Raw genomic sequence first — 17,136 nt, 5'->3', positions numbered from 1 at the left:
CAAGTTCAATTTTTCTCGTATCTCAGTGTTGAATTTGTTTGTGTGGTCTTCGTACTGCAATGGGGTCTTTTAAAGACGACCGTGTGGATCTCTTCCTTTTGGTCGCTGGATACAACGGCGTCAGGTTGGACGATGGCAAATCAGAAATTGGATTTTGTTATCAGTTGACTATCATGGTGACACACAGGAAAAATTAATCTATACACATTACTGTTCAGTCAGTTAGTCAACACATATATATATATATATATACACATATATATATATATATATATATATATATATATATATATATATATATATATATATATATATATATATATATATATATATACATATATATATATATATATATGTGTGTGTGTTTAATATCCTTTAATAGAAATGCCGATGTGTGTTGAATATCTTTTTGATCACTTGAATATAGCAGTAGAACCCTGTAATAGAATTAAGCAGAATTTCATTTATTTCCTTCGCATGCAAAGGGGAGCATAATAGCTCTCTTATGCAATTAATTTGGTAATTGGGTCCCGGGTTACTTGGTTATCGTTTTTTCCTTTCTCCTCCTCCTTTTGTAGGGTCATTCCGCCAAGGAGGGCATCCTACGCCCTGCCTCCCAGGAAGACCAATTGTATTCTGGAAGTCCAGTGATGATTCTCCAAGTTTCTTTGGTATAGAAATTTCCCTTTCAGAATGCGATATTGTTTCAGCTCGTTTTATATAATTACGTTTTCTCTTATTTTTTCAATTTATCATTTTTTAAAATTTTGACTTAGATAGTTTTGTCAGCAACCCTGGAGGTGTGCGCATAGAGGAGTGGCCTTAAAACTTCAGGTCCCCTCATTTTTATTGGCCTTTAGCGTTGCTAATGACTGCTGCAAGTTTCACTTAACTTTTGATATTTTATTCTTTTATTTATTTATTTATGACGAGGAGACGGAGGCCAGCGTGGGTGCCACATTAAATTCCTTATCAGCTAAGACCAAAATCACGTCCTTGCCCACGCCCGTGGCTGCTGCAAGCCGCGGCCTGGCACGCATCCTCCGGACCACCAGAAATGCCCATGCTGCCGCCCAGGCAGCCAGCGAGAGAGTGAGATCTGCCGACCAATAGAAATTCAGCACCCCAATGACGTCATGTATGAAACCGAAACGTCCGCATGCAATATTAAAAAAAAAAAAAAAAGTGTCGATTTATACAAATTTGTACTGGATGCTCCAGGAGCAAGAGCCCGTGCCAGCACAAGGCTAGCTTAATCTTAAACATTTATAATCCAGTCCTGATGACGCCGCCGAGAGAGTAGGGGAAACGGTCTGTCGACTAGAAAAAGGAAAAGTAAATGGAAAGAACCTCGAATAATTTTTTCTTGTTTCTGAGAAACTTGCCAGAAGCGAAAAAAAGAGTATAGACTGATTCAAAGTGTGGATAAGAAGATAGTATCCACGAACAATGCCATTGACTTCAATAGTAACAATAGTAATTTTCTTTTATGACTGTTATTTTATAAATTTCTTTTATGAAATGACCAGTAGACACGCAGCCTTGGAATACTGGAATAGACGCGTTGCTTTTGTTGCCATAGTAACCCCATATTGACCTCGTTTTTGTCCTCCTCGATTCTTTGTCCGTGAGGTGCAACCATTGTCCGGTTTGCAGACATTTTGGGAATTTTTTGTTGCCTCGTCGTAGGAGGACACAAAGAACGGATGTTGTGACAAGACAGGAGGCCTCTGTCAGTGTATCACTTTCGAAGACAGGAAAGGGAGGGACGTATTGATTAGGAATCTCCTTGATCCTTCGCAACTACGTGTGCAGTTGATGAAACAGACATGCAAGAGAACGAGTGTTGACCTTATAATTCCTGCCTGTGAAGTATCTTTTGAGGAAAAAAGTGGCGTAGGACTGTATAGGCAAGGGAGAAGCAGACCAGGTGGGGAAATGCCGTTTACTAAGTATTGCCTGGTCAGTTATCATCTAAATGTTCCGTCTTCTTTACATCCTCTCTCTCTCTCTCTCTCTCTCTCTCTCTCTCTCTCTCTCTCTCTCTCTCTCTCTCTCTCTCTCTCTCTCTCTCATTTTTATGTACGCTTGTGTTGGGCAAACGAAGATTTAAAACCAATACTAAAACTAATACTAAAAATCTGTTCACAACTTTTCCATGGAAGTGCAGTATTGACTTGTTTGAAGTGCAGTGTCACCAAGGTCAGCCTTGAAGAGCCGGGAACCTTATGCTGTAGTAGCAGAGTTATTTTGGAAGCTCATGTGATAGCTCTGAAAATTTGCCTTGACCTTTAAAATGCTATATTTTTTATGAAATCAATAGCTACAATCGGATTGCTGTTTAATCTTCGCAGAATGAAATTCTTCGTGAATAATGGCTGCTTAATCATATTCTTAATCTTTGGGATGCTTTTGTGTGGTTAATCTTCTCCATCCTCCATATGGCGAATGTTTTATGATTTTGTATATCATTATTTTCAGCTCTTCTTCATTTTTGTTTTCGTATTTTGATCATACTAATTAATTGGGTCCCGTGGCTGGTTTTTATCACTGGTCCCCAATATGACTGACTTGACCTACAGTCCAAGGCTACTTGCAGTTACGCTAACATTTCAAGACTTAATCTTTTTTTATGCTTCTTGCTATATAATTCACTGGCAAACCTCTGGTAGATTAAAACGTTTATACTTTAGTTTGGGCTGAAGTTTAGATCGACAGTTTTCATATAAGGTTGATGAAGAATTCTGCATTTTAACCCCCCCTCCTCTCTCTCTCTCTCTCTCTCTCTCTCTCTCTCTCTCTCTCTCTCTCTCTCTCTCTCTCTCTCTCAATTTATTGGCGATGTGGCCTGGAAGAATTAAATCATACACAACTTTTGTGCAGGTGCCAAGGTGTGTATGTCTTAATGGTGTTTTTTTTTCCAGTCAAAATTTTTTGACAAAAAAAGTTGATCGTTGACGAGAGAGAGAGAGAGAGAGAGAGAGAGAGAGAGAGAGAGAGAGAGAGAGAGAGAGAGGTGGGGGATCACACCTCGGCACGTTGTTAACGTTGGTTCAGTCAAAGGGTTGGAGAGTTCATTAAACCCTGGACTCGAGTAACAGACTCTTTTAGTCAGAAACCTCAATTTGTGCTGTCACGAAGTCGTCAGGGAATATCAGGATAGGTTGGAAAGGATTTGCTTTGATATCACTGGTCGCCTTTGGTGTATACAAAACTGAATTAATTTCGGGGTTCTTTCGATTTGTCGAACTGGTAATGCTCGTTCTGTCTCGCATGGCTTGGCTTAGGAAGAAAGTTTTCTTCATGATGTAGTGTTTTGTTTGATATTCAACCAGGACCTTGATTTTTTTCTCTTAGTATTTTCACTAAGAAATTGCCCTCTCTCTCTCTCTCTCTCTCTCTCTCTCTCTCTCTCTCTCTCTCTCTCTCTCTCTCTCTCTCTCTCTCTCTCTCTTTTACACGTACGTGCATGAACAGTTTAAAGGTGTTTATAAGTAAATCAAGAATAAATGAAGCGCTAGAAGAGAAGGTTCGAATGAGCTAAAAAGTGTTCAACATGCTATAGAACCCCTATAACAGTTAGAACGTTCAATAGCGAAAGAGAATTGTAGTAAATATTGTCTGAAGTTTCTCCTTAGAATAACTCTCATTAGAAGGCGATTGCCGTGATATAACTGCGACTTTTGAGCCCTGTTTGGAGCAGTGAGGGAAATATCTCGAGGAGAAAGACGAGGTGACGAAAGGGAAAGCGGAAATCGGTCTCCTGCCAACGTGAGCACCAGTGTGACAAAGTCTCTCTCTTTCTCTCTCTCTCTCTCTCTCTCTGTCCTAATCCTTGTTTATTTGGTAGCACACGGATCACAGTTGAGGAACCCGCGTTCGATCTTTGAACCTTGCAAGGAAAGGAACGGTTTGGGCCATTCCTTGAAGGTCCTGGATGCCTCTCTTGATTTAAGTTTTGCATTATCAACCTTTCTGTAAGTCGACTGTACAGTTTTGCATTGCACTGGAGCTAAAGAGAGAGAGAAATTGAGGGGACAATAACAGACGATAATGAGTAATTAAATAAATAACGGGATTATCTCCATGAGGCAGTCGTCACTTGCAGTAAAGCCATCTCTGCAGGCGAGTCGCGCACAGCATGAACCAGCAGTTACTGGAGATCGCACATCCGTATGCTTCTTCTTCTTCTTTCATCCTGCTTTAATACTAAATTTGCCTCGCTGGTGAGCTAATCTTTCAGACATCATCATCTCAGCCCGTCTTCTAAAAGCATTCGATTTTTTCGCCCTTTTTCTTTAGTGGGCGTCTTGATGCATCATGGTATGTGCTCTTGAATAATTTAATCCTTCGAGAAGTGTTCCCATGTGGCTGTGAAATCGAAGGGAATTTCATGCTGTTTGGTCTAGAAGGCTTCGCAGCAAAACGATCGCATTATCCGCTAGGACTTCTTCCTTGTTCTTGCGTCATTGTCATTGTTCCCTTAAGACTTTGGTTGTCCTCCTTGTTCGTCTTAGATGCAGATGTGTTTGCCTAGAGTAGGAAGAAAAGGCGTCTTTAAACTTTCCTTTATATCTTTATTCCGTACGTTGCCATTGCTTAGTTATTTGGTTGTGTTCGTTGGATCCAGGGTTGGTTTGCCATCTCCGTCAAGGAGATCATTTTGATCAGTGTGTTTCTTTGTGTGCCTGTATGTCTGTCAGTTTGTTTGCAGGCTTACCGAAGAGGTTATTTTTGGATTCATAGGAGGTATGTGGGTAATGGGGGAAGGGAGGCTTTTTTTTTTTAATGGTAAGATGTTGCCCTTGATTTGTATTGGTTGACTTGCCCATGATGCTCTTTCCGTGTGACTGGGGATTCAATAGCAAGAGATACAACAGACTTGAACTATTGTTTTATCAGGGCCGAAAACTTGAAGTCAAACGAAAGAAGGTTAAGGTAATTGAAGGATTGTCCTTTTTACCTTGAAGACACCTTTGTTTGGAGCAGAGGTTCCAGATATGACAACCCTTCTGTTACCGTCGCCCACGCTTAACATGAAGTGATGGATAGAATGAGGTCCAAGAGGGGACGCCCAAAAATAAACACGGGTGATGATAGAGGCATGTGTGCCGCTGTTACCTTGTAGAAACCAAAGATATGAAGTGATTTAGGTCCTTCATGTTTGTTGCTGTTTAGCAGGCTGTCATAAGTTGTGCAAAACATTATTATTATTATTATTATTATTATTATTATTATTATTATTATTATTATTATTATTATTATTATTATGGCCTTTTAATGCTCGTCATTTTTTCCCTTCAGGTGGAGTAGCTTCGGAGTTCAGCCGCCACAGTATCGTAACTCCCCAGGTCACACACTCAAGAACCAAAAGGAGTCTCGAGTCTACGAGAGAAAAGGTAAAGAGAGAGTCTTTGTTGCTAAGCGCAGGTGACATTCTTGTATGAATTATTATTTTATAGAAAAGCCGTTGTCGTGAAGTTTGTTGAACGTTTTCCGACTTTTTTTTCACAGTTTTTTATGAATTTGTTTATTTTATGTTTAGTACTTGGCTAACGGGATACAAAGCTGATTTCTTATTATTGTAACTATGCTTCCTTTAATACTGAACGGCTACAAGATGATGTCGATTTATAAACGAGTTCTTTTGCAGAGGTAATTGTTAGTAAAATTTTCTTTACGCAAGTCTCTCCAGACGCTTGGGATAAATACTGTAATTGGGTTTTGTTTGTCATTTTTCCGTTGGCTTCAACATTGGAGCATTGATTGCTGTAACTGACATTTCGAGAGGGTTCTGTTTTAGTTTGCTTTCTATATATGGCCGTAAATAACTTTTCGAGAAGGCTGTATATTTTTTTGCTGGTATCTGCCATTAACACATCGAGACGGTCTCGTTTTAGTTGGCTTTTTTTGTGGTTGTTGGTGTAGTCCAAGTTTAGAGAAGGGTAACGTATAGATTCCCATTCATTTCTGTTTTGTCATATAGCAGGGAGAGTTGTAAAGTGCCTGGTTATTCAGGGCGAGTTTTGTGCTCACTCTTATCATTGTGTAAGCTTAGATTTTCCTTTTATTAGACTCGGGAAACTTTTTTTTTTAATCCTAACAGCACATTTAACGATGGAGGAGAAAAACATCTCTGAATAAAAATTCGGGCAGAGACAGAAAGTAAATATAATCCGCTTAAAGAAGACGGCGTAAACAGAACTTTCATATTCGCCTTTTATGTGCAAGATTAGGTGGAAAATTCTACGGAAAAACCTGTGGACATTTTGAATCCCGATTTGTAATGTAAATACGGGTGCTGTCGTCACACTCTTGGAATTGAAGATGAACTAGCATCTTCCACAGTATATATATATATATATATATATATATATATATATATATATACATATACATATATATATATATATATATATATATATATATATATATATATATATATATATATATATATATATATATATATATATATATATATATATATATATATATATATATATATATATATATATATATATATATATATATATATATATATATATATATATATATATATATATGTATATATATATATATATGTATATATATATATATATATATATATATATATATATACATATATATATATATATATATATATATATTATATATATATATATATATACACTATATATATATTTGATGGAATTCTGTTTTAACAGTTAAAATATTATATATAAATATTATATATATATTATTATATATATATATATATATATATATATATATATATATATATATATATATATATATATATATATATATATATATATATATATATATATATATATATATATACATATATATATATATATATATATATATATATATATATATATATATATATATATATATATATATATATATATATATATATATATATATATATATATATATATATATATATATGTATTGCACGTAAAATCAGTTATTATTCCCTGTTCATTTCTCTAACTGGCTTACTTACTTACTTACTAATGCCTTATGCAATGTTTTTAAGTCGAAATATTTTTCGTCACTAATATGCTTAAGTGCAAATCAGTGTGTCGTATTGATTGAGCGCCATCTGGTTTTCCTCCTTTGAACAAGTGAAACTAATAATGGCCTACATTGCCTCTCTTTCATGTTAGTGTGTTAGTGATTGTCAGTGAATATATAATTTGTGAGGAAAGTGCCACTGTTTAACGCTGTTCAGTGTAAAAGGAAGGTACGCCTAAAAGGTCAGAGCGTTAGGTTTTTCACCCTCGAAAAGATCAAATGTAAATAAATAAACTTCAGTTAATAAATGCTGATAACTAAATAAGTAAAAAAGAAAGGGGCCGATAACTAAATGAATAAGTAGCTAAAATGAAAAAGTAAATAACAAACATAAATAACTAAACCAATGAAAATGCTGGAGACTATCACTTCATTCGCGGACAACCTTTAGATCAGTGCCCCTTTGGTTTATTTGCTGGGAAAGCCTACTCAGTGCCAGTTCTAAGGTTCATTCACGGAAAACCCATTAAATCAGTGACCCCTTGGTTTTTATGGAAAACCTTTGAATCAGTTGTCTTGTTTACTCATGGAAAAATTTAAATCGATGCCCCTTTTTGTATTTGCGGGAAACCTTGAAATCAGTACCCTTATCATTTTTTACCAGTAGAAAATTCTGTAAATCAGTGCTCCTTTTTTGGTTATCTGTAGAAAATAATATAAATAATTGCACCTCCTTTGGTCTGTTAGTGGAAAACACTTAAAATTAGTGTCCATTCGTTGGTTTTATTCCAGGAAAACGCCTTAAATCAGTTCCCCTTTGATTTATTCGTGGAAAACCCCTTAAAATGAGTGCTCCATCTTTTGGTTGTTGGCGGAAATCCCTTGAAATCATTGCCCAATTTTTCCTTACTCACAGAAACCCCTTTAAATTAGCGCCCTTTCTTTGATTTGTGTTTCGTATACGGTGACTCTAAATTGGCCAGCCGCTGTTTTGTCTGCCGTTGTGTGATTTGAATGACATTAAGGTCATGAAACTTCAGCCACTGGGTCAGTTATGTCATGGATTTGGATTTTGTGGTCAATTATTTTGAAAACAGTGCACTTAGTGACTACTGGAGAGAAGAAAGCGTTTTTTCCTCTTGAGGAAAGGGGCGTGGGAGTTGTGTTGCAGGGGTTCTCTGGATCTATAAGTCTCCGGCATGTTTTGTTGTATTGCCATTCTCGTTGTTTTTTCTTGAAAATTGAAGGTCAGAGTTCCGTGAAAGTGGAGGTGACTAAGATCAGTAACATTTATCACATACACATTATCTAGTTACACAAAGAATAATAATATTTGCCATAACAGTGAAACCCCACTACAAGATGTGACTTTTAACCAGTTCTTGAATCTTAATTTTCCATGAGCCATTGTGGTAATTCAGCGATCCCAACACAGGTCGCAACTCTAACTAGGTCTGGGCACATTCTGTCCAATCTGTAGGTCCAGTCTGAGGGCATGACGCAGAAGGGCCCCAACGAGATACCCTTAACCCCTCTCTCTCTCTCTCTCTCTCTCTCTCATGCCAGTACGGGCTAGATCTAGCTCATAGAGCAGTCGTCAAGGTTTTCATCTTGGTCTTGGTAACCTCAGTATGAAGTTCAGTTTGATATTTAGTCTACTGATTAATTTCTTAAAGATGCATACAGTATTCCCTCAGTCCTCACTATTATTTTTCAACTCGTAGTTCCATTTCCATATCTTTCTATATCAGCATTTCTTAAGAAATTACTTTAAATGTAAAGGTATGTTATTGAAGTTTGCAGAATGCCTAGTAACATTAGTTCAGACATACGCTAATCGAGTAATAACTACGTTCTCTCTCTCTCTCTCTCTCTCTCTCTCTCTCTCTCTCTCTCTCAGCTCTTTCTCTAAGCCTTTCGGGTAATTAGTTGTGATATTCCTCCAACTTCGTCATTGGCCCGTTTTCACGAGACGAATGAATGTGTCCTTTTGTGAGGAATGTTAAAAGAGCAGTTGCGGAGACATCCTCGTGTCCCTGACACACATTCTCTTCGGTGATGCACAAACTGACACACTGTTTCAGAGTTGCTTGCATGCGTCTTGTCCATTGAAATCGGCTTTAAGTTGTTTTTGCGTAAATTTATTTTAGATATTAGTAGTAGGATCATTAATGAAAATAACCGAACACATATATAAAATGCTGTTAGTAGTTTATTAATTTGCAAGACAAGATTCCACATAACACTGTATCCTTATGTAAAAATGAAAGGGAGGGGATAGGAATCAGCCAACGGAGGTAATATACATAAATATAAACAAAACAAAGCCTGTCATTAATGGCGCAGTAACATGAAGTTTAAGATCTTGACCAGAGGAGCAGAGAACACTGAATAATGTCTGTTACTCACACATGCGCGCGCACATGTATAAAGATACGTAAATGGTCAAGGAAGTACCGCGAATGACTTAGGTCGTTAGTAACTTACGTATTATATATATACATTCCCCTGTCATAAGGTCGCCCGTTGCCTCCGTGTGTGCCTGACCCTTACCAAGTAAGCATACACCAATGGTAGATGGTTTAAAAGAAGAGAGCATTACCTGGCTCTTGTCCGCAAAGACGGCACCGCTGTCTCCCTCAAGGCCATGACATTTTCGTCATCTGTATGCTCTTGTTACCCCGTTCTTTCCGTTCCTTCATATCTCAGGATTACTCAGAATGGGCTTTGGGTTCCAAGCGACGTCTTTAAGGCCACGTTGTAGCGAAAGGAGAGAGATAAGTGAAGAAAAATGGAAGTATAATCACGATTATAATAGGCATCGCGAGGTGGTGCCGCAGAGGAATGAGGACTTTCAGACAGCCCCTCTCAAATTTTTATAGTAACTTTTTTTAGGTTCTTGTTTTTCCCGAATTGCAGTTTTTGTCAGAGAGAGAGAGAGAGAGAGAGAGAGAGAGAGAGAGAGAGAGAGAGAGAGAGAGAGGGGGGGCGTGTCGTGCATTCATAGTACATGCTTGGACCCCCAAAACAAAAGTAAGCAAAGGAATTTAACATATATATTTTAGCTTTTCCTTCTGCCATGGAATCTTGTATATTCCCTCATTTCAAGTGTTCGATTTTGATTGTAGCTTAACTAGCGTGTTTTTCATGTCGTATGTTGGAGAGTATGAGAGAGAGAGAGAGAGAGAGAGAGAGAGAGAGAGAGAGAGAGAGAGAGAGAGAGAGAGACTTTGAAACTGTAGAAAGAAAATAATTTCATATGGTATAGCTAAGCTTTATTTTCAGGATCAGTGTTACCCAACAGTCGAACAACTGCGCCCGTATCTAAATCAAAACTTTTATCAAAATCTCGTTCAGAATGTGGATCCTTTTGTATGACCAAACGCGCCTGCATGTGTTCGTTAGCCCAAAACAGGTGTTATCATTTAATAGCAGATATATTCGTATCTTTAAGTTTATATGATGACATATTTTGTACTCCCAGCTTTCTTGAATATATTTATTTTTTCTTTTCAGGATGGTCACGCCCATGACATAACTTTAGGTCTCACTATAAATGATGAAGATATTTTAGTAGATTTACAGTTGCAAAGGTGAGTTTTACCACATTATAGTAACTCCAGTTGGAATTCTGTACTCAAGAATGTGAAAATAATCCTATCTGAAAAATGGCATAACACAAACACACACACACACACACACACACACACACACACATACATATATATATATATATATATATATATATATATATATATATATATATATATATATATATATATATATATATATATATACATATACATATACACATGTATATATATGTACATAATATATGTATGTGCAAATATCTTTGTGTTTATGTACTTTTGTGTGTGTCTGTCTGTGTGCGATGGTATTTGCATATGATAATAACTACTTTAGGTGTTTCTTCATTGTGCCATGAAAATAAATGTATACTCTTCTATTTTTATGAGCCTTCCAAGAATAATGAAATTCGTCTTTCCTTGCAGGGATTTGTTACCCAGAGATTATTTTGAGAAATATTACCACAATGGGTCGCAGTACGTCCAGAGACCAAGCGCCGGGGTAAGATTGCCTTCCTAAGTTTTTAAAAGAAATTTTATTGTGATTCTTACTGACGTCATTGAAAATGCCTAGATGCATGTGGGGAGGCACTGTGCCTGCTGAAACTGATGGACTTGAATGTGTTGCTGGCGTTGGGTTGGGCTCTTTAGATTTCAAATAAAACCCTTGCAAAAAAGGAAGCTTGAGAGTCCTCAGAATGTAAAAATGATGATGGTAGTTTCTTCTTGTGTTGTTTTGTACTTGGCCATTTTTTTTTTACTAAACCTTCATTGCTTTTATTACGTAACTGATTTGAAGAAGTAAGAATTTTTGTTATGGCGATGGGATAAGAATTGGCCGAATAATTCTCAGGGAATTAGTCATGAAAGACTCAGAGATATAGTATTAAATTGTTTAGGAGGTCGAGTCTCCTTACCCTGATTCGAATTAACTTTTGGCTTTAACTTTGCTTCCAGGATGTTGATCTCTGCCATTATCAAGGAATAATTCGAGGTCGAATCGGGTCCTGGGCTGCGGTCTCCACCTGTAGCGGTTTAAGGTACGAAGTGCGTCCTAGGTCGTTGAAGAGACTCTTCATGTGAGGAGGTGGAGCATTTTTCACAGAAGTGCTCCCAAATATGGCGGGAAACCGTAACTTCTTTAATGGGATCTTAGTTTTTCATTTCAGAAAAGTTAATAAAACATTGGTTACAGTTTTCCTGTCTTACTAATCAACTTTCCGGTAAATATAATATTTTCAAGTAGGAGTGATAGCCATAAAGTACTCTCATTTTGTGTTGAAGGATTATTACAGGAAATGCGCTCCATTGATCTTAAATTGAGACTGCAAGAACCAGAAAGTGATCAAGGAGATTTATTTCACTCCATTTCCAGTGGTTGTAGTTCCTTAATGATCTATGAAATTTTGTTTCTTCAATAAAATTCCCATTTTCGAAATTTTCCTTTTTACAATTACATCTTAGTTACGAAGTCATACAAAAGCAAGTTACGAAAGTTGTGACAAATTCTCCATTTTATACACACACACACACATATATATATATATATATATATATATATATATATATATATATATATATATATATATATATGTATATGTATATATATATATATATATATATATATATATATATATATATATATATATATATATATATATATATATATATATATATATATATATATATATATATATATATATATATATATATATATATATATATATATATATGTATGTATATGTGAATGCAATCTTTTTTACTGTGCATTTTTACTTTCCAATTACTTTGAAATTTCTGATGTTACTGAGTTTATCTTAATGGAGTTCTGCTGTATATGTGTACCTTTTGTGATTATAGGAAAAGTGAAAATAGAAGGTAGTTTCATTATACTGGACAAAGTATTTGTATATAGTATTATTTTGAGGGAGAGAATGGAAACGGATCAAGGCCAGATATATTCCAATTGTGTTTTTCAGTGGTGTGGTGTTTGATGGAGAGGAAGTCCATTACTTGGAGCGCATTCCTGACACGACAGCTAATATAGAGAGTCCTCATTACCTCTTCAGGCATTCAGACGTCATTCCGCAAAATTATTCTTGTGGTCTGTATCAGTGTCATTTTTTTCCTTTGCTCTGTGATGTATTCTTTAAATAGAGCAGTGCAATAACTGCATTGTGTTTGTGTAAATTTAATTTTATTTTTAGCATTTTGCAAAGACTGGGTCTTGGTATAGCTTGTGCTTTTGCCTTCCTAGAATTTAATTGTGACGATCAGTATTCAGCAGATAATGTCATGTTTTAGTCTTGTAGAGTCTTGCACAAGAGTTGACTTAGCAAGGGAAAACAGAGAAGCGAACTCACGTAAAGTGCTCCGACATTTTTTAAATGGCACAATTACAAGCGTGCTGCGGAATGCAAATTGTTATTTTACAGTAACTCGAGATATTCTGAGGTTTCATAAAATTATATATTTTTTTTTTTTGTAAACTAGGTTGGCAAGTAGAACTGTCATAGCTCATGGAATATAAGAATCATTCTTCACATCACATGTTTGTCCTTTCTTGGCATCGCCCATATAGTGTGTTATTGCCCACAGTGTGATTTGGTATGTGATTATTTTTGTATTTTTCTTCCTTAGGATACTCAGGGAAACCTCATCCTGTTCGGGACCTTTTTCATGATGAGAACTTCAAAAGATTGCTCAGAGTGAGTGAGAAGAGAACAATATTTTCTTTTCGTATTTACCCTTGAAAAGAATTTTGGCTGCCCAGTTTGGGAATATGGTTGATATTGATTATTTTGGGGTTAATACTAATTATGTTAGAAGGATTACTTGAATTCCTCATACTTTATGTTTGGAGCTTTGCATCAGCAGATTTTTTTTATTTGTTACATATTTGACAATGACCTCACAAATATTTTAGTAGTAACGACATATATTTGAATGGCTGAAACGGAAATATGGTATAGTGAGTATCATTTATATTTAGAATTGGTTGGGTCATTGTTTGATTTTCACTATATCATAGCAGTGCTGTTCAAAGTATGTTTTCAAGACTGATGAACTATTTGATCATTTTCCATTCTAGATTTTTCTGAAACAAAATTATTTTTACCACAATGCAGTGTACCCATATTAATCATTAAATTGCATTCTAGAAGATCTGTCAATTATAGAAATTCCATTTACTGTTATCGTATAGTCCTGTGTGTATTTTTCCAGTCAGTAGACTTTTTTCTTGTACAGGTATAATGTTGATGACTAACTATACCCTGTTTTACTTTTATACTGTACAGTACAAGCGCAGCAGTGATGGTAATAGCAACATCCGGGGCCCATATAATGCCAATGCCCTTTCAAGATATGTCGAATTGGTTTTGGTGGCAGACAAGTCTGAATATGAAAAGCACGGCCATAAAATTAAGAAAATATATCAGCGATGTAAAGACATTGCCAATATAGTTAACGCGGTAGGTGGGATCTCATCAAGTGACTTCTTTCTTAGCTTTTGAAACATCATATTATATTGCATTAGGTTACTGTTGATTTTCAGTTTGTATTGCATTGTGGGTAAGTTTCAGCTGAGTTGCCTCACTAAATGTTTTGACTTTATGAGAAAGAGATTTTCCACCTTTATTTAAAATGTCATGTTTTAGTTTACACAAGTCTACACTGATACATAATATATATTTGTTTGTTTAATTATACACAGTTGTGAATTTTTATATTTGAAAAGCACTCATCCTTGACAGGTAACTTTTCTGTGGTTGCTCCATCAAACTTGAGCTCCGAGGGAATTACGAGATAGATATAACCTGCTGTCAGGCTAATAAAAAATGCACCAAAAATCATCAAGACAGTTTTGAAGATGGTTACAAATGTTTTGAAGTTTTCCTGGAAAAGATTCAGCCTGAATAAAAAATAGCTTTAACATTATTCTATAAAATATGAACATTATAAATATTACTTTTCGTCAAGTTTGTAATATGGACGTTGTCTTTTTAGCATATTAGATTACTGCAGAATTTATCATAAAATAAGAACAATATTCCATATATTTAAGAAATTGCTGTAGTTGACATTTTACCATTCTTTTCTGTGTAAATCTCTCTCCAGTCACCCTCGCCATATTTCTGATAAAGATCAGATCCTACATTTTACTATTATCTTGGTAATCTTTCAGAAACTCATTCTTAGTATCTGTGCAAGGTCATATGCCTTCTCCAATCCTGTAAATTCTTTCAAAACCTTGTTTCTTTTTGTGTCTTCTAAAACTGCTTGACAATGTGAATAGCATCTATATGAACTTTAACATTCAAAAACCTAAAAAAAAAAAAAGGTGTATATTGTCTTTCATCTGTGATGTGTTTTAAAACCTTCATTAAGTGGTATACTGTATACACTTTACCAGACCAGTACTCAGTTTTCCTGTCTGCTATCAAGTGTTTTATTAGATAGATTTGAACTCTGATGGGCCTTCTGCTTTGTAGTTCATCTCAGTGCTAGCTGAAATCCATTTATCTTGTACTTCCAACACCGATCCTTTTGCAGTCTGTACTTATTTCATCTAGCTCTTTTCTGTATCATTATTCTGCAGTTGAAGATATTAGTGCCACGTCATACGAATTGTGTCTCCTTCCTGTAAAATGCTTCGAACTTAACCATTAAGCTTTTACTGGTCTTAACTTTTGTTATGCCATGATCTAGTGTCCAAATTTTCTTACTACTCTTACTACTTTCTTTTTGTGTTTTTTTATTTATTCATTTTTACCTATATCCTGCTTAAACACAATTATCCAGCTTCTTATTTCAGTATACAGTACAAAGCACATACCTAATTTACAGAGGAAGATTCATCGCAGAGTATGAATATTTCAATAGAATGTGTGGCACAGTATGGTGGGAAAATTCCCCATTTAAAGTGGAAAAAAGGAAACCATAATTTTTTGAAGTTCGTATGCAGTTACTGTACTCCATAGCCGTTTCAAATCATGCAAAGACTGTATGCATGAACAATAAATCTATTACTGTATTTATGTTTCATTGTTAATTAATGGTGTATCACTTGGTAGCTGACTATATTGTATAGTATCTCTAATGAATCTCTTAATCTCTTATGATTGTTGATAGCTGAATATATTGTATAGTATCTCTGGTGAATCTCTTGATCTCATACGATTATTTTCCTTTCAGCTATACCGACCACTCAACATATTTATTGCTTTGGTTGGAGTAGAGGTTTGGAAGGATGAAGATCAAGTTGAAATCTCGTCTGATGGTGATAAGACACTGACAAATTTCCTCAACTACAGGAAAGTGAGACTTATCCGAGAACACCCGAATGATAATGCACAATTGCTTATGTAAGAATTATGCTCCAGTTGTACAATATTTAGTGTCAGTTTGTGTCACAGTTGGCGTTATTGGTTTTGTAACTCCTTTATTTTAGTGTTGACTTGCAGTGTTAATGTTCATATTCATATCCTCATTAACTTTTTCTTGAATAACTCACTGTGAAGATGACGAGAGTGAAAAACAAAATTAAATTTTTAAACTTTTTTGACCATGCAGTAGACCTAGAATTGAGTTCTTGTGCAGCTGGGTCAGGAGATATCCATCTACACAATATTTTCATAATTATTAATATTTTAGGGGTGAAGGTATAGTAATTTTATACAAAATGCTGTTATTTTTATAACTTGATAATTAGTGTATGTATATATTAACATATGTGTATAGTGTACTTTATACAGTTTTCTGTATAAATACAATTTTCCTTTTAATTATTTACTTGTTCTGTAAGTAGAGCTTAATTTTAAGAAATTTTCATTTTGCAACTACAAACTGCATTTATTACTGTTGCTAAAACTTCAAGTTATAGTTCTAGCTCTGAAAGTATGTTCATAAGTTGAATATTTATGAAACATATTTTATGCATTCATTTTCAGAAGTACAAACATATAATTTTGAAATAATTTTTGCAACAATGTCATTGATCATTTTCCTTGTCTGTTCTTTCCGTTGTTTGTCATTTTTTCTGTACTGAAGGTTCAGCATTGTCTTTCATCTTTGAACTACCCCTATTGTGTTAATTTTCCAGAGGAACACAGTTTGCTGCCGGTGTTGTAGGAAAAGCTTTGAAAGGTCCAATTTGCACTTATCAGTATTCTGGTGGGGTCAACATGGACCATAGTGATACAGTTGGTTTGGTGGCTACAACAGTTGCTCATGAGATGGGTCATAATTTTGGCATGGAACATGATACAGAGGAGGAGTGCGAATGTCCGGATAAAAGATGCATCATGGCCCCTTCATCCGGGTAGGTATTAGTATGGCAAAATTGTAGCAAAAAATAATTGAAATATCTGTACTATTAAAACTATTGTCAAGTGTGGACTAATTAAACTCACAAGTTGATGGAAACACTTTGAAATGACTAATTGAGGGCAAAGAAGAAAATCAAATTAAAACCCTACATAAAGGAATTGTAAAAATAAAAAAAAGAATCATAAGTAGAGCAAACTGT

General features: G+C 35.4%; 1 protein-coding gene across 1 annotated transcript in view; it reads left to right on the top strand.

Annotated features, from left to right (window-relative positions):
• The window catches only part of LOC136851255 (uncharacterized), a 332,977-nt gene that overhangs the window by 280,942 nt on the left and 34,899 nt on the right, over positions 1-17,136 (top strand). Inside the window, exons 2-10 of the mRNA XM_067125216.1 lie at positions 5,305-5,399; positions 10,537-10,613; positions 11,034-11,109; positions 11,565-11,647; positions 12,587-12,711; positions 13,248-13,315; positions 13,907-14,080; positions 15,804-15,973; positions 16,711-16,929. Of these exons, the coding sequence (XP_066981317.1) occupies positions 5,305-5,399; positions 10,537-10,613; positions 11,034-11,109; positions 11,565-11,647; positions 12,587-12,711; positions 13,248-13,315; positions 13,907-14,080; positions 15,804-15,973; positions 16,711-16,929 (1,087 nt within the window). The remainder of the gene's footprint in view (positions 1-5,304; positions 5,400-10,536; positions 10,614-11,033; positions 11,110-11,564; positions 11,648-12,586; positions 12,712-13,247; positions 13,316-13,906; positions 14,081-15,803; positions 15,974-16,710; positions 16,930-17,136) is intronic.

The sequence above is a fragment of the Macrobrachium rosenbergii genome, chromosome 23 (genome assembly GCF_040412425.1).
Source record: "Macrobrachium rosenbergii isolate ZJJX-2024 chromosome 23, ASM4041242v1, whole genome shotgun sequence".
Taxonomy (NCBI): Eukaryota; Metazoa; Arthropoda; class Malacostraca; order Decapoda; family Palaemonidae; genus Macrobrachium; species Macrobrachium rosenbergii.
This window is presented reverse-complemented; position numbering and strand designations above follow the sequence as displayed.